Raw genomic sequence first — 25,564 nt, forward strand, 5'->3', positions numbered from 1 at the left:
GAGATTACAATTGGCGATCATTTAGATGATTTAACTGAGAAGGACCACAAAATTTCTGGACTAAATGATCAATTGGAAAAAGTTCACGGGGAAAATGAAGCCCGTGTTAAGAGGGAATCAAAACTTGAGAATGAGATAGAGGAACTGAAAGTAGAGACTCTATGTCTCTCCAACAGAATCGAAACTCTTCAAAAGGATAAAGAAAATTAAATTGAAAATTTCTCAACCAAGATGCAGGATCTGCAAATAACCAACGAACAACTAAAGAGTGAGCTCTCTAATAGAGAGATTACAATTTGCGATCATTTAGATGATTTAACTGAGAAGGACCACAAAATTTCTGGACTAAATGATCAATTGTAAAAAGTTCACGGGGAAAATGAAGCCCGTGTTAAGAGGGAATCAAAACTTGTGAAGGAGATAGAGGATTTGAAAGTAGAGACTCTAGGTCTCTCCCAAAGAATTGAAACTCTTCAAATTGAAAAAGAAATCGACATTGAAAAATTCTCGACTAAGTTGCAAGATCTTCAGGAAACCAACGATCACCTAAATGAGGAATTATCTGATAAAGATGCTTCCATCGGAGAATATCTAAATAAATTAATTGAGATGGAACAAATAAATCTTGACATGTGTGACCGACTAGCAAGAGTTGAGGATGAAAAAATAGCCTCTATTCATTGGTTGGAATCAAGATTCAAGGATAAGATTGTAGAATTTGAAGAGATTATTGGAGAGATGAAAACAGAGAAAGAGAGGCTGGAGATGAGCTTGACTGAGGCTAGAGTTAATGATTTGGTCAGGAATGGAAGGTACAACTGCCTCTTAGAGGAGTTAAAAGCTCTTAAGGAAGAATATTCACATAAATTTAGTGAGATGGAGCAAAAAAATCGTGAAATGAGTGAGGAACTAGAAAAACTTGAGGGTGAAAAGGTGGCCTCTATTCATCGGTTGGAATCTGTATTTGAGAAAAAGATTGACGAGCTGGAAGATACAATTGAGAAGCAATTGGGGATTATTGGAGAGATGAATACAGAGAAAGAGGATGGAGATGAGTCTGACCGAGGCTAAATGAAAAACTTGACCAGTGAGGGAAATTACACAAGTTCAAGTACGGAAATGGCAAAGGAGACGATCGTCCAAATAACAAAAGAAAATGTTGGTCTGAAGGATGAGCTGCTTGCAGCAAATGAGATCACCTCTTCGCTCAATGAGGAACTTGAAGGGAGAGATAAGAAGAAAGAACTGAACAGACCTGGAACGAGGAAAGTGAGACTTAACAGGTCAGGTTTAGAACTCTTGACCGAGATGGATGGACAGAAGGAAGATGTCCAAAAGGATGTCAGTGTCAATGAAGAGGAAGTCAAAGTAGTTCAGGCAGCAGAGGACCTGGATTCCAACGGACATAAGGAGGAGAAGGAGGTCGTTGGAGGGCCATCTGATGTGGGTCAGGTGCTGAGCTGGCTGCTAGCCGCCAAAAAGGCTCTCCCTGACAACAACCACAAGGAAGAGCAGAAGCTCCAAAAGGAAACTTCTCCCAGTGAAGAGGAGGAGAAGGAGGAGGAGGAGAAGGAGAAGGAGGAGGAGAAGGAGAAGGAGGAGAAGAAGAAGAAGGAAGAGGAGGAGGAAGAGAAGGAGAAGGAGAAGGAGGAGGAGGAGAAGGAGGAGGAGGAGAAGGAGGAGGAGGAGGAGGAGAAGAAGGAAGAGGAGGAGGTGAAGGAGGAGAAAATTGCAGAGAAAAAACCTGCTCGCAAACTTATCGTTTTTGACCTGGAACCTGAGAAGCCCAAAAGGGTCTTCTCATCTCATATCACCTTCCAAGGTGCAAAGGTTGGAGCTAACCCCACAAGAGACTATGCCCTAAAAGGGCACGTGACTGTCGCCTTGGATGTCCCAAGGAAGTTCCACAGAGCCATATATGGAGTGGAAGGAAAGACACTGATGGAAATCACCCGGCAGAGTGGCGTCAGCTCCATAGATATGCCAAGAAGGCACGAATACAGTAATTTGATCACCGTCAGTGGTACCATTGGGTATGTTCAATTAGCAGCTGATATTATCGATAGGCTTCTGAGGAGACTTACCAGTTATTAAATACTTCAATCAGGAAAAAATAATCTAAAAAAAAATCTAAAAAAAAAAAAGATAAAAAAAATCTAGAAAAAAATGAAAAAAGATTATATATATATATATATATATATATATATATATATATGTATATATATATATATATATATATATATATATATATATATATATATATATATATATATATATACTGTATATGTATATATATTGTTCATTTTGAAATTGAAAGGAAAATATATTTTGTTTATAAAATGTGTTTTTAAGTTTAATTTTAGTTTATTTTGTGAGGAAAAGGAGATTTAGCTGAGTTTTGCAGGACCAAAACCAGGATCTTTGGCCTGAATGACTACCCACCTTAAAGGACGCTTGAATGGACAGCCCAGTTTGAGGGATACAATGCTTAATTATCCAGCTTGTACAATGCTTGGAATAATCTGGAGGACTGGCGCTGCAGACAGAAGAAACCTGGTAGATTCTAGTATGCTTTGTACCTTGATGGATGTGTACAAGGCATTTGTCAAGTGTACAAATGGTCGGATATCTAGATCTATTCTTCTGGATGCCCACTTTCAGGTGGTTCTGGGGGAATAATCTAGAATACCAGCTCTGCAGAGGGAACGAGCTAGGCTTCTTCTAGTGTGCAGTCTTGTCCTTATAGGTTGACGCATTATAGTTAAGCTGGGGAAGGAAGCTGCATCTCTGGTGAGGTGTTCATCCAATGGCTACTGCATGGCTGAGAGCAGAGTCAGTTTTGGTTCTAACGACGATTAGCTTAATTGCCCGACCACAAATTAACCACTTAATTTGTGCAATTTTTAACAGTGATAGTTTTAAAAAATCATTAGTTTTTAAAGAGTGGTCTAAACACATTTTCTGTGTTTAGACCTTTTGTTTTACTCCTAATATATTTGTATATAACTATTAATTTTATTGTAATATTTTGTATATGGCTCTACAGCTGAAATAAAGAATTTGAATTTGAATTTGAATATAAAGCTCTGCTTAACTGCCCGCCCAAGTCATGCTCGGCTAAACCGCCTGGCCAAGTAATGCTCGGCTTAACTGCCCGGCCAAGTGATGCTGCTCGGCTTAACCGCCCGGCCAAGTGATGGTGCTCGGCTTAACCGCCCGGCCAAGTGATGGTGCTCGGCTTAACCGCCTGGCCAAGTGATGGTGCTCGGCTTAACCGCCCAGCCAAGTGATGGTGCTCGGCTTAACCGCCCGGCCAAGTGATCCTGCTCGGCTTAACCGCCCGGCCAAGTGATGGTGCTCGGCTTTACCGCCCGGCCAAGTGATGGTGCTCGGCTTTACCGCCCGGCCAAGTGATAGTGCTCGGCTTTACCGCCCGGCCAAGTGATGCTCGACTTACCTGCCCGGCCAAGTGATGCTACTCGGCTTAACCGCCCGGCCAAGTGATGCTCGGCTTAACCGCCCGGCCAAGTGATGGTGCTCCGCTTAACCGCACGGCCAAGTGATGGTGCACGGCTTAACCGCCCACCCCAAGTGATGCTCGGCTTACCTGCCCGGCCAAGTGATGCTCGGCTTAACCGCCCGGCCAAGTGATGCTCGGCTTAACCGCCCGGCCAAGTGATGGTGCTCGGCTTGACCGCCCGGCCAAGTGATGGTGCTCGGCTTGACCGCCCGGCCAAGTGATGGTGCTCGGCTTGACCGCCCGGCCAAGTGATGGTGCTCGGCTTGACCGACCGGCCAAGTGATGGTGCTCGGCTTGACCGCCCGGCCAAGTGATGGTGCTCGGCTTGACCGCCCGGCCAAGTGATGGTGCTCGGCTTGACCGCCCGGCCAAGTGATCCTGCTCGGCTTGACCGCCCGGCCAAGTGATCCTGCTCGGCTTGACCGCCCGGCCAAGTGATGCTGCTCGGCTTGACCGCCCGGCCAAGTGATCCTGCTCGGCTTAACCGCCCGGCCAAGTGATGGTGCTCGGCTTAACCGCCCGGCCAAGTGATGCTGCTCGGCTTAACCGCCCGGCCAAGTGATGGTGCTCGGCTTAACCGCCCGGCCAAGTGATGGTGCTCGGATTAACCGCCCGGCCAAGTGATGGTGCTCGGCTTAACCGCCCGGCCAAGTGATGGTGCTCGGCTTAACCGCCCGGCCATGTGATGTGGCTCGGCTTAACCGCCCGGCCAAGTGATAGTGCACGGCTTAACCGCCCAGCCAAGTAATGCGGCTCGGCTTAACCGCCCGGCCAAGTGATGGTGCTCGGCTTAAGCTCGGCTTAACCGCCCGACCAAGTGGTGGTGCTCGGCTTAATCGCCCGGCCAAGTGATGGGGCTCGGCTTAACCGCCCGGCCAAGTGATGGTGCTCGGCTTAACCGCCCGGCCAAGTGATGCTGATTGGCTTAACCGCCCGGCCAAGTGATGGTGCTCGGCTTTACCGCCCGGCCAAGTGATGCTGCTCGGCTTAACCGCCCGGCCAAGTGATAGTGCTCGGCTTTACCGCCCGGCCAAGTGATGGTACTCGGCTTAACTGCCCGCCCAAGTGATGCTCGACTTACCTGCCCGACCAAGTGATGCTGCTCGACTTAACCGCCCGGCCAAGTGATGCTCGGCTTAACCGCCCGGCCAAGTGATGGTGCTCGGCTTAACCGCCCGGCCGAGTGATGGTGCTCGGCTTAACCGCCCGGCCGAGTGATGGTGCTCGGCTTAACCGCCCGGCCGAGTGATGGTGCTCTGCTTAACCGCCCGGCCGAGTGATGGTGCTCTGCTTAACCGCCCGGCCAAGTGATGGTGCTCAGCTTAACCGCCCGGCCGAGTGATGGTGCTCGGCTTTAACCGCCGGGCCAAGTGATGCTGCTCGGCTTAACCGCCCGGCCAAGTGATGGTGCTCGGCTTTACCGCCCGGCCAAGTGATGGTGCTCGACTTAACCGCCCGGCCAAGTGATGGTGCTCGGCTTAACCGCCCGGCCGAGTGATGGTGCTCGGCTTAACCGCCCGCCCAAGTGATGCTGCTCGGCTTAACCGCCCGGCCGAGTGATGGTGCTCGGCTTAACCGCCCGCCCGTGCTCGGCTTAACCACCCAGCCGAGTGATGGTGCTCGGCTTAACCGCCCGGCCAAGTGATGGTGCTCGGCTTAACCGCCCGGCCGAGTGATGGTGCTCGGCTTAACCGCCCGGCCGAGTGATGGTGCTTGACTTAACCGCCCGGCCGAGTGATGGTGCTCGGCTTAACCGCCCGGCCGAGTAATCCTGCTCGGCTTAACCGCCCGGGCCGAGTGATGCTGCTCGGCTTAAACGCCCGGCCAAGTGATCCTGCTCGGCTTAACCGCCCGGCCAAGTGATGGTGCTCGGCTTAACCGCCCGGCCGAGTGATGCTGCTCGGCTTAACCGCCTGGCCAAGTGATGGTGCTCGGCTTAACCGCCCGGCCAAGTGATGGTGCTCAGCTTTACCGCCCGGCCAAGTGATGCTGCTCGGCTTAACCACCCGGCCAAGTGATGGTGCTCGGCTTAACCGCCCGGCCAAGTGATCCTGCTCGGCTTAACCGCCCGGCTAAGTGATGGTGCTCGGCTTTATCGCCCGGCCAAGTGATGGTGCTCGGCTTAACCGCCCGGCCAAGTGATGGTGCTCGGCTTAACCGCCCGGCCAAGTGATGGTGCTCGGCTTAACCGCCCGGCCAAGTGATGCTGCTCGGCTTTACCGCCCGGCCAAGTGATGCGGCTCGGCTAAACCGCCCGGCCAAGTGATGCTGCTTGGCTTAACCGCCCGGCCAAGTGATGGTGCTCGGCTTAACCGCCCGGCCAAGTGATGGTGCTCGGCTTAACCGCCCGGCCAAGTGATGGTGCTCGGCTTAACCGCCCGGCCAAGTGATGGTGCTCGGCTTAGCCGCTGGGCCAAGTGATGGTGCTCGGCTTAACCGCCCGGCCAAGTGATCCTGCTCGGCTTAACCGCCCGGCCAAGTGATGGTGCTCGGCTTTACCGCCCGGCCAAGTGATGCAGCTCGGCTTAACCGCCCGGCCAAGTGATGCAGCTCGGCTTAACCGCCCGGCCAAGTGATGGTGCTCGGCTTAACCGCCCGGCCAAGTGATGGTGCTCGGCTTAACCGCCCGGCCAAGTGATGGTGTTCAGCTTAACCGCCCGGCCAAGTGAAGGTGCTCGGCTTAACCGCCCGGCCAAGTGATGGTGCTCGGCTTAACCGCCCGGCCAAGTGATGCTGCTTGGCTTAACCGCCCGGCCAAGTGATGCTGCTCGGCTTTACCGCCCGGCCAAGTGATGGTGCTCGGCTTAGCCGCCCGGCCAAGTGATGCTCGGCCAAATATGCTCGGCTTAACCGCCCGGCCAAATGATGCTCGGCTTCGGCTTAACTGCCCGGCCAAATGAAGCTCGGCTTAACTGCCTGCCCAAGTGATGCTCGGCTTAACTGCCTGGCCAAATGATGCTCGGCTTAACTGCCGGGCCAAATGATGCTTGGCTTAACTCCCCGGCCAAATGATGGTCAGCTTAAATGCTTAGCCAAAAAATGCTTGGCTTAACTGCCCAGCCAAATAATGCTCGGCTTAACCACCCAGCTAAATAATGCTTGTCTTAACTGCCCAGCCAAATAATGCTCAGTTTAACTGTCCAACCAATTAGTGCTCGGCTTAACTGCCCAGCCAAATGCTTGGCTTAACTGTCTGGTGAAATAATTCTTGGTTTAATTACCCGGCTTGAATGTCATGGGACACGACAGACTACTTACAGACTAGTTGGAGAAAGGAAAGTTGGCCAAAACCTATTTCCCTATACAGGGGTACCTCTGGCACGGCGTAAAAACCCGTAAGTTTAAAGCCCAGAACACTGAAATAGGTTTCAAGTAGTTTTTCTTCTTCATGCTAGTCAATTATAAGTCCTCAATTATCAAAAAACATTGATGATGTACCGATGAATTTTGAATGTCGTCTTCTGACATGATTGACTACTGATCAGCTAGCTGGAGTAAGGGAAGTTGGCTGAAACCTATTTCAGTATAAAGGGAGCTACCTCTGGTGTGGCGTAAAAACCCGTAAATTCAAAGCCCAAAACACTGAAATAGGTTTCGAGTTGCTTCTCTTCTCCAACCTAGTCAACTGTCATCAATTATCAAAAGATATTCATGATTTACTGATTCATTTTGAATTGTTTAGATGATAAAAAAAAAAAAGAGGAAGGAAGGAAGGAGGGTCCTGGGAACCAAGCCTGCAAACATTGAAGTAAGCAAAACCCACCTGATGAGCCTTTTGGTCAGGGCGAAACCCTTAGGCATCGACCACACCGGGAGTGACTAGCGGCAAGGTTAGAGGCAAGAGGTTCCAGCGGCAAATCGAAACGTATGGTATCGTATGCGGGTGGCCACATTGGAGACGCGAGAAGCCTCCAACCAAGATGGAATAAGATAAGGTGAGTTACCTAGCGGTCCCGTTTTCTACACTCACGCGCATGACGTCACCTGGATAGTTCAGCCAGGCGATATATAGGCGGGAAATATGCAGTTTTTATTTTTTTTTTTTTTTTCAACAGGCGTTCTTGTTTTCTTTTGCGTTGACAGATTCATAATGGTTATGTTTGCAATATATGGTTGCTCCAATTCTTATAAGACCACTATAACTGTTGGTGGTGAAAAGTAAATAGATTTTCCCGTTTCCCAAAAGATGCAGAACTAAGTAAGAAGTAGGTGAATATATGCAAAGAAAATGATGGTATCAATGCCAAATATGCAGTAATTTGTTCGTCACATTTCCAACCCAATGATTTTTCCAGAAACCATAGGCACGAGTTGCTCAATTGTTGCCCTAAGACTGCCATACTGACATAAAATCTTTATAATAATGTAATTACTATTGGGGTTCGGGTAAGCCTATCACTAATATCTCGTCACTTTAGTTTCATTTACTAGGCATATGTTGCATTTAGCATTTTGGGCAACTAGTTGAACTGTATATGAATAGGCTCACTTAAAAAAAACACGAGAATATATGGATATATCAATCATATTCCTCATCCAAGTAAATATTTAGCTACGATGGGAAGAATGTTTCTGAAGATGAGAGAGAGAGAGAGAGAGAGAGAGAGAGAGAGAGAGAGAGAGAGAGAGAGAGAGAGAGAGAGAGAGAGAGAGAGAGAGAATTTTACAAGAAAATTTTTCGTATGTATAAATACTATTATTTAAGCTTCAGATTATAATAAATAATACATTTTGTTGCTTCGAAATTTTTGAAAAGTTTTCGTCTCGGCAGAACCACCCCATCTAATCAACTTGATTCAAAATTATTTAAAAGACTATGGTTTTCAGGTTGGAGATAAAATCATTATCTCAAAATCTATGTAAAACATCGTACCTTTATCAGTAGATAATCTCAAAATATACTACAAAATTAATGAGTCACTTGAACGTGTGAGGTTATAAACGTCAATGTGAGAAACAGCAGTTCAGCTACTCACTTCCTTGGTGGCTTATTACATCAAATTTTGTAGTAACAAAGGCTTATTGAAATGACAGTTTTGTAATGAAACATCGGATCTTATATCTTTGATTTTTAGTTGGTTTGGCTTGAATAACTTGTAAATGAAGTATGTCGTAAAGAAAGGTAGAGGTGCTTTCTCGAACTGTCCACGTCAAGTTGAAATAGATGCTATAATTTGTTATTAATGCTAAAGTGAAAGGCAAAAAGGTTTCGTCCCATTAAAAGGATTATCGTTTAACACGTTGCATGGTCTGTAAGGATTACAGTTCTTGATGACAAGACGGCTATGTCAAGACACAGTCGAACATCCCTTTTCTTACATAAGACAAATTGGTCATTGCCACGGTCATCCGTAACTTTTGTAGTTTCAATATATACTACGGTTATACATAGTAGGTAAAGAGAATAATTAACGAGTTAAGGTCTTAATGTTTATAATAATGATGAAGCTACTGTACATCTTGTGTCATTACAGAGTGCTTAAATATAAGTGGTTCATGTCAAAGGTTAAATATTGCTCCCAATCATCTAGATTCCGAGTTATATATCTCTGAGTGTCTCATGAAGCACCTTCTTTCTGTTAACAATGAGACCGAGGCAGGAAAATCAAGTAAAAGATTTAAGAGAGATAAAACCTGAAACTCTGATAGGATATGAGTCCTTAAGTTCTTTGATGGGAGGGTTCGTGGCTTTTAAATTTAGAAATAAGTATACATCATTAGGCTCAGTTTATGTAGATGAAAGTCGATAATAGGATATCACTTGTAAAGAAAAAGGTATTATATAGGTCATGTAATCATTTTAGAGAAAATCTACAAATATGCAATATTTATTCAAAATTTCCCATGGTCATGGTCTAAAACCATGAGTCAAAGCCGTTTCATATCTTATTGATATATTCAAAGCCAACAATATTGATGTCCCCGAGGAGGTAATGAGATTTTTATTATTAGAAGTTGGCTAAATTTTAGAATAGAAATAAACTAAGAAGGAAAATGTTTACAGCAAAGTTGTGAAAAAAAGATAAAAGAAATTGTTCAGTAATATTGAAAATTTATTTCATTGAAACGAGAGAGAGAGAGAGACGAGAGAGAGAGAGAGAGAGAGAGAGAGAGAGAGAGAGAGAGAGAGAATGATTATATTAAGATTTTTAATGAAATATAGGAATAAAGCTTTTGTCATGCGTGAATTTTTATTTCCATTGCTATTATATTCCCTATCATAATATGTATTTTGGTATTATAGTCATAAAGACATTAATATCAGCCTAATTTCATAAATGCAATGTCCGGAATCCAAAAATAGGCACAAATAATAAGGCTGTTTGTACAGGACGGCTCTCAAATAAACGCTCGGAACTCTCCAGGTGACGTCACAGAGCACAGCCGAGCTCCCGGCACCATGCGCGGTAACTCACCTTATCTTATTCCATCTTGGTCTGGTCGACGTGCTTGTATCACCCTGTTCGTCCTTATACTGTAGTCCCAGAGTAGCTTGGCCTGATGATTTTTATACCACAGCTTGAGGTTGATGTTCGTACCATTTTTTGCTGCATTCTATTTGGCATTTTCTACAGATTCTAATGGACAGCTTTAGCCACTGTATCATGTCGTTTCTTATACCGACTCTGAGCAAGTGCTGAACATTCGTGGGCAATGTGTGTTATGGTTTCTACTTTTGCCATCCATTTCCTGCACATTGACGAGATGTTAGTTCCGTCTATTGCACGTTGAATATATTTTGTTCTTAGTTTGCCTCATGAATTGTCCATTCATTGATTTTCTTTACCATTCTTCTTGTCTCTTTTCCCTGCTCTCTCCTTATACACTTCTGGGTCTTCATCCTCCTTTATCAAGTATTCTTCCCATGCACTTTCTAGACATTCATCTTCACTGGTCTCAAGGTATGGTCCCAGCGCTCTACTTTCGATGTTGACATAATCTGTACTGATGAGGCCTTTCCCTCCTTCACTGGGTGGCACGAAGAGCTTGTCAATGTTCGCTCATGCGTGCGGTTGGTACATATTAATAATCTTTCTAATTTCAGTTTTCTATCTGATATGTAGCCCTGACTTTTCCCATTCTCCCAGAACTGTACCTGATTACTGGCACTGCCCAGGTGTTTATAACCTTTACCATGCTTCCAGAGTGAAGCTTTAACTTCATTATAGCTTTGATTCTTTGCATATATTCTCTTCAAATCTTTTCCTTCATCTCGATGTTTTATTGCTTCTTCTATTACTCCGAGGGAGAGGCAATTACTATGAAAACTGAAAATTAAATGAATTTCCTGTATAATATATTAAGGATACGCCTACGTGAATGGCCAAACACTGAATTCATGAATCCAATCAAGAAAAGACAAAATGTTCGTTAACGCTGGTCAAAAGATAAAAGATTGAAAAACTGAAGTGTGTAGCAGAGCTATTTATAGATTCATGCCACGCCATGTGAACTGTTTTCTTGCGTGTTCTTTAGTGACTGAGTATTTCAGGTCATGTGTTTCTCGGCGAAAAGTGAAAGAGAGAGAGAGAGAGAGAGAGAGAGAGAGAGAGAGAGAGAGAGAGAGAGCGTATCAGCAGTGTTTTTAACAGACAGACGAGCAAACAGAGAATATGGATAAAGATAATTGGTAACCGCAAGAAAAGAGAGGCGGCAGAGAGCGCAGGCAGATAGAAAGAGTAATAAACCGTAACAAAAATGTAAAAGCAAAAAATAGAGGAAGAAATAAAAAGAGAGGGAGACTAAGAAAGATAGGCTAAAGTGGTGTAACGAGAGAGAGAGAGAGAGAGAGAGAGAGAGAGAGAGAGAGAGAGAGAGAGAGAGACAAAATATTCAAGTAGCAAATTAAATATGAATAAAATGCTAAAAAACATATTGCAACATAGAACATAAGTAATTAAGATAGGAATATCTAACGTCACAACTCTCAATGTCACTATAACACTTAACCCCCTAAAATGTCAATGATCTCGAAATCTATTCTTCCTCTACCGCCGTAGGAGGGCTCAGGTACGCTTTACTCTGGTGATATTTTTTTTTTATTATTTATTTATTATACACTTTATTTCCCTTTAAGTTTTCGAGATAATTGTTAGTGAATATATGCATATATACACAAACCCCGCCCCACACACACACACACATATATACATATATATATATATATATATATATATATATATATATATATATATATATATGTATGTATGTCTATATATATACATATATATGTGTGTGTATGTGTGTGTATTTATGCACGTATATCTTTATTGCTGTGCCTACTCGTTATGCATTACCAGTGCTTCGATGAATTTTTGGAATATCTGTAAAATGACGAATAATACCAAGTGAGTGAAAATTCTCAATAATCCTTGCATGTTTTATACGCACATAACTAATCACCACTGTACCAACCGTGTGTCACACGATCGTACATAGTTCCTTTTGTGTATATATTATGCTTGTATCTTCGCTCTTCCCTCGCACTAAAAAGAAACAGAATAAACATGTCTGCTTTTCTCATCTGTAACAGTGTCTGCTTTTTTAACATGAAATTTCTTGTTGCTTTGAGCTTTTGTATATAAAGAAGAGTGTTCTATAATAAACTTACTTAGTTGCTTTCATACTGTCTTTGAGTCACAACCTTCTCTCGGCCCGTCACATTGGTGACCCCGGAAGTCGACTCGCTCCTCCCACCTTCCAGCCCCCCTCACCCCTCCATCGTTGGTACTATGGCGGACACTACAGAAGTTGGCGCTGCGGCTGCCCCATTAAAACTTTCATCGTTCGCCAGCAGAGAGGCGTTTGCTTGGTTTCAGCGCGCAGAAGTCCAGTTTCGCATCAAGGGCATGACTCGCTCAACCACCAAAGCAGGTTATGTTCTCGCGGTGATACCAGAGGACACCTTCCCGGAAATATCCGACTGGCTTTGTGAACAAGGAGACACCCCAATAGCGTATGATGCCCTCAAAACATACCTTCTGCAGCAGTACTCGCCGTCGCCAGCCGCCCGTATAGCAAAGCTTTCTCAGCTCTCGCAACAACCATTGGGTGACCAAAGGGCTTCGCTTGTCCTCAGGGAAATGACCAGTATCGCTCATCTGCAACCTGCCGCAAATGGCTCTCCTAGTGAGGTGAACCTACTTCGTGCCCTTTGGATACGCCGTTTACCTGGACCTATACGCGCCGCCTTACCCGATGTTGATAGTTTACCCATAAAGGACTTGGTGACCAAAGCCGACACCCCTATGGACCACACTTTAAGACCTCCATCAACGCCTCCACCCCTGACGAAGAGAATGCCTATTCAACATCAACCAAAGCTGACGTGAATGCTGTAGGACATACACACCTACCCCGTGACGTGCCGAAGCGGCGACAAAGCCACCCACCAATCGCTCGCGCCCTAACCAACGACTTCTACAGCCACTTACTACCTCCCATCCGCTGCCGTTTTGCTACTACCACTTCAGATTCGGGGCAACCGCGAAGAAATGTGCCAAGGATTGTCAGTGGCCAAAAAAACGTGTAAGTAGGCCATTGCTCGTGGCGGTGGCCTCCCGTGTTTCTAATCTTTTCTTTTTGCTTGATGCAGGAACGGGAGTGCGATTTTTGGTAGACACGGGTGCTTGTCATTCTCTTTTGACAAGGACACAACGTAGTCTGTCTACGTCTGCTTGGTAGCTGCCAACGGATCTGCGATACCCACCTACGGTTACAAGAACCTCACATTATCGTTCGGAAACGGTAAATTTAATTGGAAGTTTCTCGTTACTGATGTCTAATTGCCAATCCTCGGTGCGGATTTCCTCTCTCATTTCCACCTTCTGGTTGATGTCGCCCACCGAAGATTGGTCAACGCAGACTCGTACTTGTCGACACCTCTTCAACCCGCCCCCTCTAACCTCGCTCTCCACATCAGCACACCCACGGATGCCTACGTCCACCTCCTTACGTCGTACCCGGAAGTTTTCCGTCCAGAACTTCGCCAAACGCCCACGGTTCCTGCCAAGCACGGTATTTATCACCATATCAAGACGACGGGACCCCCAGTCTTCGCAAAATTCAGACGTCTGGCACCGGAACGATTGGCAGCCGCCAAACAGACGTTCGCCGAAATGGAGGAAATGGGCCTTTGTCAAAAGGCCTCCAGCCCATGGTCGTCACCCTTACACATCGTTCTGAAGAAAGATAGCTCCCTCCGTCTGTGCGGGATTACAGGTGCCTGAACATGCAAACAGAACCGGATCACTACTCCCTCCCAAACATTGCCGACGTGACCTCCTACCTGCACAAAGCGAAGGTTTTCTCTACGCTCGACCTCCTGAAGGGGTATTATCAGGTGTCTATGAACCCAGAAGACATCCCCAAGACCGCCATCACCACTCTGTTTGGTACATACACCTTCAATTACTCCTGTTTTGGCCTTCATAATGCTGGGGCAACGTTTCAACGTCCCATGGATGGCATCTTAGGGGACCTCCCTTTCTGTGTATGTTATGTGGACGACATACCTGTGTTCTCCTCCTCGAAGGAGGAACACCTCCGTCACCTGCGCATCGTGCTCGACAGCCTGCAACAAAACGGCCTTGTAGTCCGGTACGACAAGTGTACCTTTGGCACCAACGAAGTGTTGTTCTTAGGGCACCGCATCACTCCTGAAGGAGTCCATCCCCTCCCTGAGAAGGTAGCAGCCGTTCAGGACTTCCCCGCGCCCTCGACCGTCAAAGCTCTGCAGGCATTCTTGGGCATGATCAACTATTATCACCGTTCTCTGCCAGCCATTGCCGCCACTCTTGCTCCCCTCTATGCCTCCCTCAAGGGCAAGCCAAAGGACCTGAAGTGGGGTCCCCTTCAAGAAGCGGCCATCTGCAATGCAAAGAAGGCCCTATTAACTGCTGCGGCTCTCACTTTTCATATCCCACATGCCCCTCTCCTTCTCTCCACCGATGCCAGCGACGTCGCTATTGGTGCAGTACTCGAACAGGTGGTCAACGGCTCGCCCCGCCCATTGGCCTTCTACAGCAGAAAACTGTCCAAGGCAGAATCGGGTTATTCTACCTTCGATCGCGAATTGCTGGCGGTGCACTTGGCTGTCCGTCACTTTCGCCATTTCTTAGAAGGTACGCTCTTCGTCATTCGCACAGACCTCATGCCTCTGGTGCACGCCTTCACTCGACAGTCTGATGCCTGGTCCGTCCGGCAACACCGACATCTCTCCGCTGTGGCTGAATATAATTGCACCCTTCAATACGTCCCTGGGAAAATTAATCCCGTTGCCGATGCCCTGTCAAGAAACATGTTGGCTGCTGTTCAACTGGGATTGGATTACAATGCCCTGGCTGAAGCCCAACGACAGGATCCAGAGTATCAAGCATGTAGGACATCCTGCACGTCCCTCCGTTGGGAAGACTTACCCCTCGAAGACTCCAACACCACCCTCCTCTGTGACGTCAGTACTGGTAGACCGCGACCTTGGATTCCTGATCCCATGCGCCGGCAGGTGTTTGATTTCATTCACGGCCTTTCACATCCCTCGTGCCGTTCTACTGCACAGCTGCTGAAGGAGAAGTTCATTTGGCACGGCATTTCTAAGGATGCTAAGGATTGGGTCCGCGCCTGTACTTCTTGCCAAACTTCCAAAGTACATCGACACACGGATTCAGGAGTGGGCACCTTTCCTCAACCTCAGCGTCGTTTCGCACACATTCACGTCGACGCTGTAGGCCCCCTACCCACATCACAAGGACTTTGTTACCTGTTTACCGTCATCGACCGCTCCACTCATTGGCTTGAAGCCATTCCCATGGAAACTGCAACATCCGCCTCATGTACATCTGCCTTACTCTCAGGATGGATTGCAAGATTCGGTATCCCTGAGCATATTACTTCTGACAGGGGTACCACTTTCACCTCTCAATTGTGGACATCATTAGTGAATCTCCTGGGCATCACCCTACATCAGACAACGGCCTACAACCCCGCTGCCAATGGAATGGTTGAACGTTTTCATCGCACCCTCAAAGCAGCTTTGATGTCCTGTGCAAGGATTGCAACTGGTTTACTCAGCTTCCCTGGGTCCTCCTTGGACTAAGGACCACTCCTAAAGACGCCCTCGACGTCTCGGCAGCTGAAATGGTGTATGGCGACCCGTTGGTCGTCCATGCCGAATTTTTTCCTTCTACAACCTCCTCCAACGATCCAGCGCATACGTCACGTCGTGGGAAAATTTACTCCATGCCGCCAGACTTACAAGCCCCCAGCGAAGCATCACATACCAAGAGACTTGCACTCTGCAATGCACGTCTTCCTGCGCAACGACACTAGCAAGCCACCGCTAACACCCCCTTACACGGGCCCTTTCCTTGTCATCCGACGCAGTCCGAAAGCATTCCTACTAAACATTCGTGGCAAAGAAGACTGGGTCTCCATTGATCTTCTAAAACCTGCTTATCTCCTGCCAGATGACCCGCCTACAGTTCTCCTCTCTAGATCAGGGTGCCCTATTTAACATGTACAGTATGTCATTTTTAGGGTGGGAGCCATGTACCAACCGTGTGTCACACGATCATACATATTTCATTTTGTGTATATATTATGCTCTTATCTTCGCTCTTCTCTCGCACTAAAAAGAAACAGAATAAACATGTCTGCTTTTTTCATCTGTAACAGTGTCTGTTTTTTAAACATGAAATTTCTTGTTGCTTTGAGCTTTTGTATATAAAGGAGAGTGTTCTATGATAAACTTACTCAGTTGCTTTCATACTGCCTTTGAGTCACAACCTTCTCTCGGCCCGTCACACCACCGTGTGGGGTAGGGGCTAGTGCATTCAGTGCACCTCGTACGGTACACCGATGTCATTAATTAAGGGTCTTTGCATTATTCCTTTGAATTACTTTCTTTTTAAATCCCTCCGTTTCCTTTATTGGCCTTTACCCCCCCCCCCCCCGCACTGGGTGCCGAATGGTCTCACAGGCCCCAGCACCAGGCTCTATGTCCAGACTTAAAAAAATTTGGCCGGTATGCAGTCAAGTATCTACAGTATTATCTTTTAATGTTAATGTTAGATTGTTTGCATATATTTAACTTTCTTAGATATATCGTAGGTTTCTATATGGCATTCCCGTTTATATACGTTTTTAGTCTTCTCAAAAGAATTACATTTAAGATATGTCATTTATTTTTTAGCATTTTTCGGGTGCCTTATATATATATATATATATATATATATATATATATATATATATATATATATATATATATATATATACACACTATATATATATATATATATACACACTATATATATATATATATATATATATATATATATATATATATATATATAAGTACATATACATATATATATATATATATATATATGTGTGTGTGTGCGTGTGTGTGTGTGTGTGTGTGTGTGTGTGTGTATTGTGAATGGACAATATCTGAGTGGTCAAACAAGAAAACTGAATCTACGTTTCTCCATTTTTTATTTGTCGATACGTGTTTCGAATTTTCTCGTGGCCCTTCATCAGGACTGTGTTGGTCGAGTTATGGAATTATACTTTAATATAAAAGCTTTATTGGTGAAAACTTTAATAACAAAATATCTGGAAACACCGAAATTAATTAATAACACTTGATAAGTGTAAACTTAAAATTCTTTGAAATATAAAGGTATAAATGTAAGATCGCTTTTTTATTACATAAATAATTTTTCACAAGTCTTCGATGAATTTTATGACCGATTTCATAAACACTTTCCTTTTTCGTTGAAGCTAACGATTCCAATTTTGCATCGGGATTGACATCAATTCTTCAGGAACGTTATCCCTTGATCAAAGCAGATTAATTTGTAGAGCTTACATGCTCCCTCAGAGGTTTAGTTTTGTGATCTGCATTGATCTCGGATTCTATTCCATTTGAAGCGAAACATTTCCTTATGATGGCAAATTGAAGTCTCAATGCTCATGCATTATCTCTGCATTGAAGCAGTCTCTGCACTTCCATCCATGCCGTTTTTCTTCTTTCTTCGCCGCAGCTCAAAATTCCAATGCTACAAAACTGGGCAGCCTTGTACAACACAGCGCTGCTTAGGACTTGAAACTTACTCGCTCCCTCAGAAACTCTATATTTGAAGACTACGTTGGTTCCTGATTCCAGTTCATCTGGAGCGACACCACGCTCCACAACAGCTTGAAGTCTCTTGGCTCCACAATTCTCTTTCCAGTGGAGCATCTTCTGCTCGTCCATCTAGGTTATCCATGCCCTGACACTTCTAAATACGGTACTAGGGAATGTTACTTTACGTGTATAATGAATACACACTGTTTTATATATATATATATGTATATATATATATATATATATATATATATATATATATATATATATACAGTATATATCTTCTTTAAAATTGTGTATGTATTCATGATACACCTTTGGGTAAAAGATTCTTGCACACATCAGCAAGCCACCCCAGTCAAATGAGTCACTACTCAGATCAACAGAAGCACGGAAGAGAATTTGAATGGCATGAGCCCCCATCCCCCTCCGTCCTCGTTCATGGCGGCAAGGGCGTGAAAGACTTGAGCTGCCCAAATTCGTACCAGGACCTCATGAAGGGGTAGTCTGGCGTGGCCGAGATGTCCGGATACACGACCTCGCCCCCTGTGAGGTAACCACACCAGAAGCCGAAGCTTCCCAGCGTGATGATGCTGGCATTGCACGACGCTAACAGAGCCATGTCTACTTCGCGAGCTGAACCTGAAACAAGATGAGACGCTTGAAAATGTGGGATGATAGAAAAACCGGAAAAATATTATGATTGATTAATAATAATAACAATTCATATTGGTTTATGATAATCAATATTATCAATAATAGTTAATGATAATGATAATCCTTGTAAGATAAGATATTTCACGGACAGAATCTGGAAGAGGATTATTAAACCATGTATAAGAATTCTATATTTGACATAATCAAGCAATGTACATTTAGAAAAGTATTCATCAAGTGAGAGGATAAGATTAGCATTTCAAATATCCTATTATTATTATTATTATTATTATTATTATTATTATTATTATTATTATTATTATTATTATTATTATTATTATTAGCTAAGTTCTAACCCTAGTTGGAAAAGCAGGATGTTAAAAGCACAAGGGCTACGACAGGGAAAAATAGCCTAGTGAGGAAAGGAAATAAGGAAATAAATAAACGATATGAGGCACACCCACATGAGCCGGGACCCAGCAAAACTTAACTCCATCACCTCCATAGAGGATTCATTGGCTAGATACTGTACATCAAAGGATAGCCAGTTCCTCGTGATGCGAAATGCCTACCTAACTAAGGCAAGTGACCCCTGCCAGTCCATACTAATTCTAGTAAGATCAACCGCCAGTATCAGGAGTAAAAGCCGAAGAGACTGTTTGTCTATCGCCTTAAAACCAATCCGTCACCCTGCTACCTGTGATTTCATTGAGATGTAGGGGGACATTTCCTCCACACCCAAAAGCACTCATTAACTCCACCAGGTTGCTAATACACTTATACGAGTATAATTGTTGGTAAACATGGATTGCTAAGATACACCGCCTAGCACGGTTATACCGCCTAGCACAGTGTGGTATGACAATGAAACAATCTCCAATAGATTTAGTAGATTTGAGAACAAAGCCCTCAGAAGGATATTAGGAGTTAAATGGCAGGATAGGATTAGAAATGAAGCTATAAGAGAGATTTCTAGAGTGCCATATGTGGATGAGATCAAGATGAAGGGTAGATGGAGATGGTTTAGGCATGCTCTTCGCCCTCCCCATGACAGATTAGTTCACCAAACGTTCATCTGGACTCCACAAGGCACTAGAAAAGTTGAAAGACCTATGCCTACATGACTGAGGGCTATGAAGCACGAAGTATGAGATGATAAATGGAGAATTATTGAATTAAAAGCTCAAGATAGAGACGACTGGCGAAATCTAACCGAGGCCCTTTATGTCAATAGGCGTAGGAGGAAATAAATGAAATGAATGAATGAAAATACTATTTGAGTCTACATCTCCATTAGCATCAAGGTCCATCAAGAGAGCTTTAATATCACGAGATCGAAAAGCTAAACTCGTTAGTTTAGCCTCAGGAAAACAAGAATGAGGAAAATCAAGTTTCTCATTACTCTGTTTACTGTCAAAAACATCAGCTAAAAGGGATGCCTTTTCCTTTGGACAGTGAGTGACAGAACTGTCTGGTTTAAGTAAAGGAGGAACTGTTGCATCTGCACCAAAGAGTGCAGATTTAAGGGTAGCCCACCACTTATGTTCCTGGGTTGTACCAGAAAGGGTTTCTTTTATGGTTGAATTGTATTCCTTTTCAGTTGAGGCATAAACTCTCTGAGCAAAAGCTCTAAGCTGAGTATAGTTATTCCAAGTCAGGTCTGATCTGTTACCTTTCCAAAGATGATAGGCCTCCTGCTTCTCCTAATAAACATATCTGTAATCATCATTGAACCATGGTTTGTCTTTCACTCGGTACCTTAGCACACAATTATGCTGACTAGATTCTCATTCAAAGGAACAACAGTATCAACACTATTGTACAATTGTGACCAATTCAAGCTCAAAAGATCACGCAAAATGCCATTCCGGTCTGCTTGAGATTTTGTGTAAATCTTACATAAGTATGATTCATCAGTGACAGGCTGCTCAGTCTTTACCACTAATGAAACCAAGGCCTGAGTAGATGTCCCAACAGGAAAACAACCTTACTTCTTATAAAGCCAGGGGAATCAGTGTATACAAGGTCCAAGCAGTTTCCAGACCTGTGAGTAGCTTCACTTATGATTTACACCCTGATTCAGAGGCAAATTCCAAAGTTCTTAAGCCCAAGGACTCCATCAGTAGGAGAAACATAATTTAACCATTCCCTGTGGTGAGCATTGAAATCACACACAAAAAAAGAAGCTTTTCTATCATCTTCTTGCATCTTAGCCATAATGGCTAGAAACCAGTCGAAGATAGAATCATCCATGTATGGATTCCGGTAGATCGAAAACAAATAGAAGTTGTTATGCCTGCCACACACTTAAATTACATGAATCACATGACACCCATATTCACAACAGGACTTATGAGAAACAGGATACACAGTCCTAATATACACCGCCATTCCCCTGGTCCTGGGAATTGCATCCCTTTCCAAAATTATTGGCTTCTTAAAACCATTTATAAGGAGCTCAGATGAGTGCCTCATATTAGAAACCAAAGTTTCTGGGAACATAAGTATCATACTATCTGGATGCAACAGTAAGGACTTGGATATTTGCATGAAAACCACGAATATTGCAATACAGTAGACGACATTGACAAAGTCTAGGACGCATTGGTCCCAGATTTCGCTCAATATCTCCTGACAGCGTAAGAATCAATGGCAATAAAAGATACATCATACTTAAAAAATAAATGAACAATAATGATAACGAAAACAATATGTACTAAAATATAGATAAAGTGATTGATAAAACCCATAGAATATAGATAAAAAATCGGAAAAACTGGTCAACATGGAGGAGCCGATACACCATGCAAGGTTAAATACCCTCCAGGATAGTCACTTCAACTGAAGGGAGGACAGTAAAGATGGTTTTGAGAAGAAAACGAAACCGATAATTAAAAGACACCCTCTTGATAAACCACCAGGCATCCATGGCCCTTCTACAGTATTAAGCCTGCCCAACGCACCATTTAAAAAAAAAAAAAAAAAAAAAAAAAACAGGAGGAAAAAAATAAGAGAATAGTGTGCACGAGTATAGCCTTAAGCAATAGAACTCTAACCCAAGACAATGGAAGACCATGGTACGGAGGCTATGGTACTACCCAAGACTAAAGAACAATGGTTTGATTTTGGAGTGTCCTTCTCCTAGAAGAGCTGCTTATCATAGCTAAAGAGTCTCGTCTACCCTTGCCAATAGAAAAGTAATCACTGAACAATTTTAGTTCCAGTAATTAATCTCTACTGTGAAGAAGAATTGTTTGATAATCTCATTGTCAAGTGTATGAGGACACATGAGAATGTGTATGAAATAGGCCATACTATTCTGTGTATATATAGGCAAAGGAAAAATAAGCCGTAACAAGAGAGAGGGGTCTAATATAGTACTGTCTGGCCAATCAAAGGACCCAATAACTCTCTAGCGGTAGTATCTCAACGGGTGGCTGGTGCCCTATCAATCAAGAAACCCAATTCCCTAAATTAGTAATTTAGGTGATATATCAAGCATGAAAACTGCATTCGTTTATCGGGTAATCTTTATAGTGATGAAGCTCCGCCTTGAAAGATAAACCTTTACCTGGTGCAAACAAAACGTCGGTATAACCACCAAAAGCTTTCTTGACGTAAGCCATGTCATCTGAGGCGACAATGAATCTCGCATCAGGGTATTTCTCGCGGTAGTAATCGGTGGCTCGCTTGAAGTATGAATGTTCGGGAACCAAGGATTTGAAGGCCTGAAATAATAACAATAATTGATTTGGGAAACAGTATCTCTATGAAAAAAAGAAAAAAACCAACTGAGTTGCAAATGTTTCTTCAAGGTTGTCCCATTGTGCACGGATATTCCTGAAGTCAACTTTACTTAATGTCACTAGATACCTCAAATCAATTCAGTAATTTTACCAACAGCTCACATAATTCAATTGCATAATCGGAGATCATTCAGTGACTGCCTCATCAAGTTCCATCTTGAAAGTTTAGCCCAGTTAACTCAGTATACCATTAGACAGTTAGTTTATTCAAACGATAGCCTGTCATACTATAGTCAATTTTTTTAGCGAGGCAGATTTGCACCGACTCGCAGCTGTGCCCTTTTAGCTCGGAAAAGTTTCCTGATCACTGATTGGTTGGACAAGATAATTCTAACCAATCAGTGATCAGGAAGCTTTTCCAAGCTAAAAGGGAACCGCTGCGAGTCAGTGCAAATCTGCCTCGCTAAAAAAAATTGACTACAGATTATCCTTAAGTAACTCAAATGAGAAACTGAAATAGCAAAACACATTACTATCCCAAATAACTATAAACCATAGCTCAGTTCAATTACCCTCATGGCGTGTAAGTAATCAGTTCTCCTGACGTGGACGCCTATCGTAACGCTTGATAGGTAGTTGGCATTATCTTCCCTAAAGTCTTGAACCTGCGTAAGGGAGAGAGTTGTGATTTAGTTTTGGTTGGTGAAACTGGGTTTCTGCCAACACAGGCTCTTGCTGTTCAAGCAGTCGACAATAATTTGTAATAATTCCATTCTATAGGTTGATATCAATAACTGTATACATATATAACCATATATATACTGTATATATATAACCATATATATACTGTATATATATATATATATATAAATATGTGTGTATATATATATATATATATATATATATATATATGTGTGTGTGTATACATAATGATATATACATACATATGTGTAGCTTAAGAAGGAAATGGGCCTTTCTTTATATATATGTACAATGTGTATACATAATGATATATACATACATATGTGTAGCTTAAGAAGGAAATGGGCCTTTCTTTATTCAGTAATATAATAATAACAACATTAATTTAGTATTATAGATAAAAGATTTAGTGAAACTAACCTTTCTTTGTATATCATGGGAAAACGTGAACTCCCTCCTGATGTCTTCCGGAAAGGCATTGAAGAGCTGAATTTCGAACGGACAATCTGAAGCAAATTAAAGACATGAAAATAGTGATACATAGAACATGCCTTTGGATATACATTATTATTGATTTCTATATCAATAATTGATTTGTTTATTCACTTAGCATACCTTTCATGACAAAGAGCTGAGGTCCCAGGATACCTGAAGCAGCGGCTTCAACTCTTCCATAGTTTAATACTGATAAAGCTTTTACTGCTGTCCATTCACTTTCATCATACTCCACTGAAATAAAAAAAGTAAAAAAATAAAGATTACACATACATACAAAAATATCTTGAACAGTTAGTGTACATATGTATGAATACTTTAGTTAATGTGACGTTCCTGCGCGTGCATACACGTTTACAAAAATAAACATATAAATATTACAGGATTAGTAAATTATAAGCATTTACAACTAACAGTATATCTATTTATAACTCTTAAAGACCATTCGCATCAGAATTCGCGTGAATAACTTCCTGTCGTTCATACCTGCCATACTTTTGGTTTTTAGTTTAGATTTTAATTCATATTCAACTATGTATTTTAAAGGCTTATCAGATCTTATATCAAGTGACGTCATAACAAATAAAAAGAAAAATATTTTCTAATAGCATGTAATTTTCCTTCTACGGTCAAGCTTTGGTATCATTTGTCCTGTTCTGCATCCTATGAATCACAGCCTTAATTATTATTATTATTGTTATTATTATTATTATTATTATTATTATTATTATTATTATTAGCCAAGCTACAACCCTAGTTGGAAAAGCGAGATGCTATAAGCCCAAGGGCTCCAATAGGGAAAAATAACCCAGTGAGGAAAGGAAGTAAGGAAATAAATAAATGATGAGAACAAATTAACAATAAATCATTCTAAAAACAGTAACAACGTCAAAACAGATATGTCATATATAAACTATTAACAACGCCAAAACAGATATGTCATATATAAACTTTAAAAGGAATTGTGTCAGCCTGGTCAAAATAAAAACATTTGCTGCAACTTTGAACTTTTGAATTTCTACTGATTCAACTACCCGATTAGGAAGATCATTCCACAACTTGGTCACAGCTGGAATAAAACTTCTAGAATACTGTATAGTATTGAGCCTCATGATGGAGAAGGCCTGGCTATTAGAACTAACTGCCTGCCTAGTATTACGAACAGGATAGAATTGTCCAGGGAGATCTGAATGTAAAGGATGGTCAGAGTTATGAAAAATCTTATGCAACATGCATAATGAACTAATTGAACGACGGTGCCAAAGATTAATATCTAGATCAGGAATAAGAAATTTAATAGACCGTAAGTTTCTGTCCAACAAATTAAGATGAGAATCAGCAGCTGAAGACCAGACAGGGGAACAATACTCAAAGCAAGGTAAAATGGAAGAATTAAAACACTTCTTCAGAATAGATTGATCACCGAAAATCTTGTAAGACTTTCTCAATAAGCCAATTTTTTGTGCAATTGAAGAAGACACAGACCCAATGTGTTTCTCAAAAGTAAATTTTCCCTCGAGAATCACACCTAAAACTTTAAAAGGGTCACAAATTTAAAGAAACATTAGCAATACTGAGATCCAGATGTTGAGGAGCCACCGTCCTTGACCTACTTACAAACATACTTTGAGTTTTGTTAGGATTCAACTTCATACCCCTTAATTTGCACCATGCGCTAATTTTAGCTAGATCTCTATTAAGGGATTCAGCAACCCCAGATCTACATTCAGGGGATGGAATTGATGCAAAGAGAGTAGCATCATCTGCATATGCAACCAACTTGTTTTCTATGCCAAAGCACATGTCATGTGTATATAGTATGAAAAGTAATGGGCCAAGAACACTGCACTGTGGAACACCGGATATCACATTCCTATATTCACTATGGTGCCCATCAACAACAACTCTTTGAGATCTATTAATTGAGAAGTCAATAATAATGCTAAGAAACGACCCACCCACTCCCAACTGTTTCAGTTTGAAAACAAGTGCCTCATGATTAACACAGTTAAAGGCAGCACTAAAATCAAGGCCAATCATACACTTCCTGACCACAATCAATGGATTTCTGTACAGCATTGGAGATTGTAAGAAGGGCATCACATGCTCCAAGGCCTTTACGAAAACCAAATTCTCATAACATGCAGAATATCTATCATTTCCTGCAGAGATCAGCTCATCGCTTCCTTTTTATTATTTTCTATTTTCTTTGTTTGGCCCAGAAAAGGCCATGAAGCTATTGTTCCCATCGGCATTATCTTTTAAAAATGCATTCTTCACTTTGATTGACAAAATTCTCTTTCAATCACTCTATGATTA

At 42.8% G+C, this 25,564-nt stretch overlaps 2 protein-coding genes across 2 annotated transcripts; one reads left to right on the forward strand and one right to left on the reverse strand.

Annotated features, from left to right (window-relative positions):
- Positions 1-231: 231 nt before the first annotated feature.
- LOC137627301 (uncharacterized) lies at positions 232-1,071 on the forward strand. Its single transcript, XM_068358383.1, has 2 exons — positions 232-268; positions 368-1,071. Exons 1-2 carry the CDS (start codon positions 232-234, stop codon positions 1,069-1,071), a joined length of 741 nt encoding a protein of 246 aa, XP_068214484.1.
- A 16,996-nt stretch (positions 1,072-18,067) lies between these two features.
- On the reverse strand, positions 18,068-23,822 carry LOC137627302 (galactoside alpha-(1,2)-fucosyltransferase 2-like). Its single transcript, XM_068358384.1, has 6 exons — positions 23,732-23,822; positions 23,366-23,479; positions 23,171-23,256; positions 22,621-22,713; positions 21,874-22,030; positions 18,068-18,287 (listed from the first exon to the last, which is right to left on the reverse strand). Exons 1-6 carry the CDS (start codon positions 23,820-23,822, stop codon positions 18,085-18,087), a joined length of 744 nt encoding a protein of 247 aa, XP_068214485.1. The 3' UTR covers positions 18,068-18,084.
- Positions 23,823-25,564: the final 1,742 nt, after the last annotated feature.

Source organism: Palaemon carinicauda, chromosome 35 (genome assembly GCF_036898095.1).
Source record: "Palaemon carinicauda isolate YSFRI2023 chromosome 35, ASM3689809v2, whole genome shotgun sequence".
Lineage (NCBI taxonomy): Eukaryota > Metazoa > Arthropoda > Malacostraca > Decapoda > Palaemonidae > Palaemon > Palaemon carinicauda.

Coding starts and splice junctions, on each gene's coding strand:
- LOC137627301 (XM_068358383.1), top strand. CDS start 232: ATGCAGGATCTGCAAATAACCAACGAACAACTAAAGA. Junction 269..367: donor AACCAACGAACAACTAAAGA/GTGAGCTCTCTA, acceptor AATTGTAAAAAG/TTCACGGGGAAAATGAAGCC.
- LOC137627302 (XM_068358384.1), bottom strand. CDS start 23,822: ATGACGTCACTTGATATAAGATCTGATAAGCCTTTAAAATACATAGTT. Junction 22,714..23,170: donor CCCATGATATACAAAGAAAG/GTTAGTTTCACT, acceptor TCCCTTACGCAG/GTTCAAGACTTTAGGGAAGA. Junction 18,288..21,873: donor CGACGTTTTGTTTGCACCAG/GTAAAGGTTTAT, acceptor ATCTTGTTTCAG/GTTCAGCTCGCGAAGTAGAC.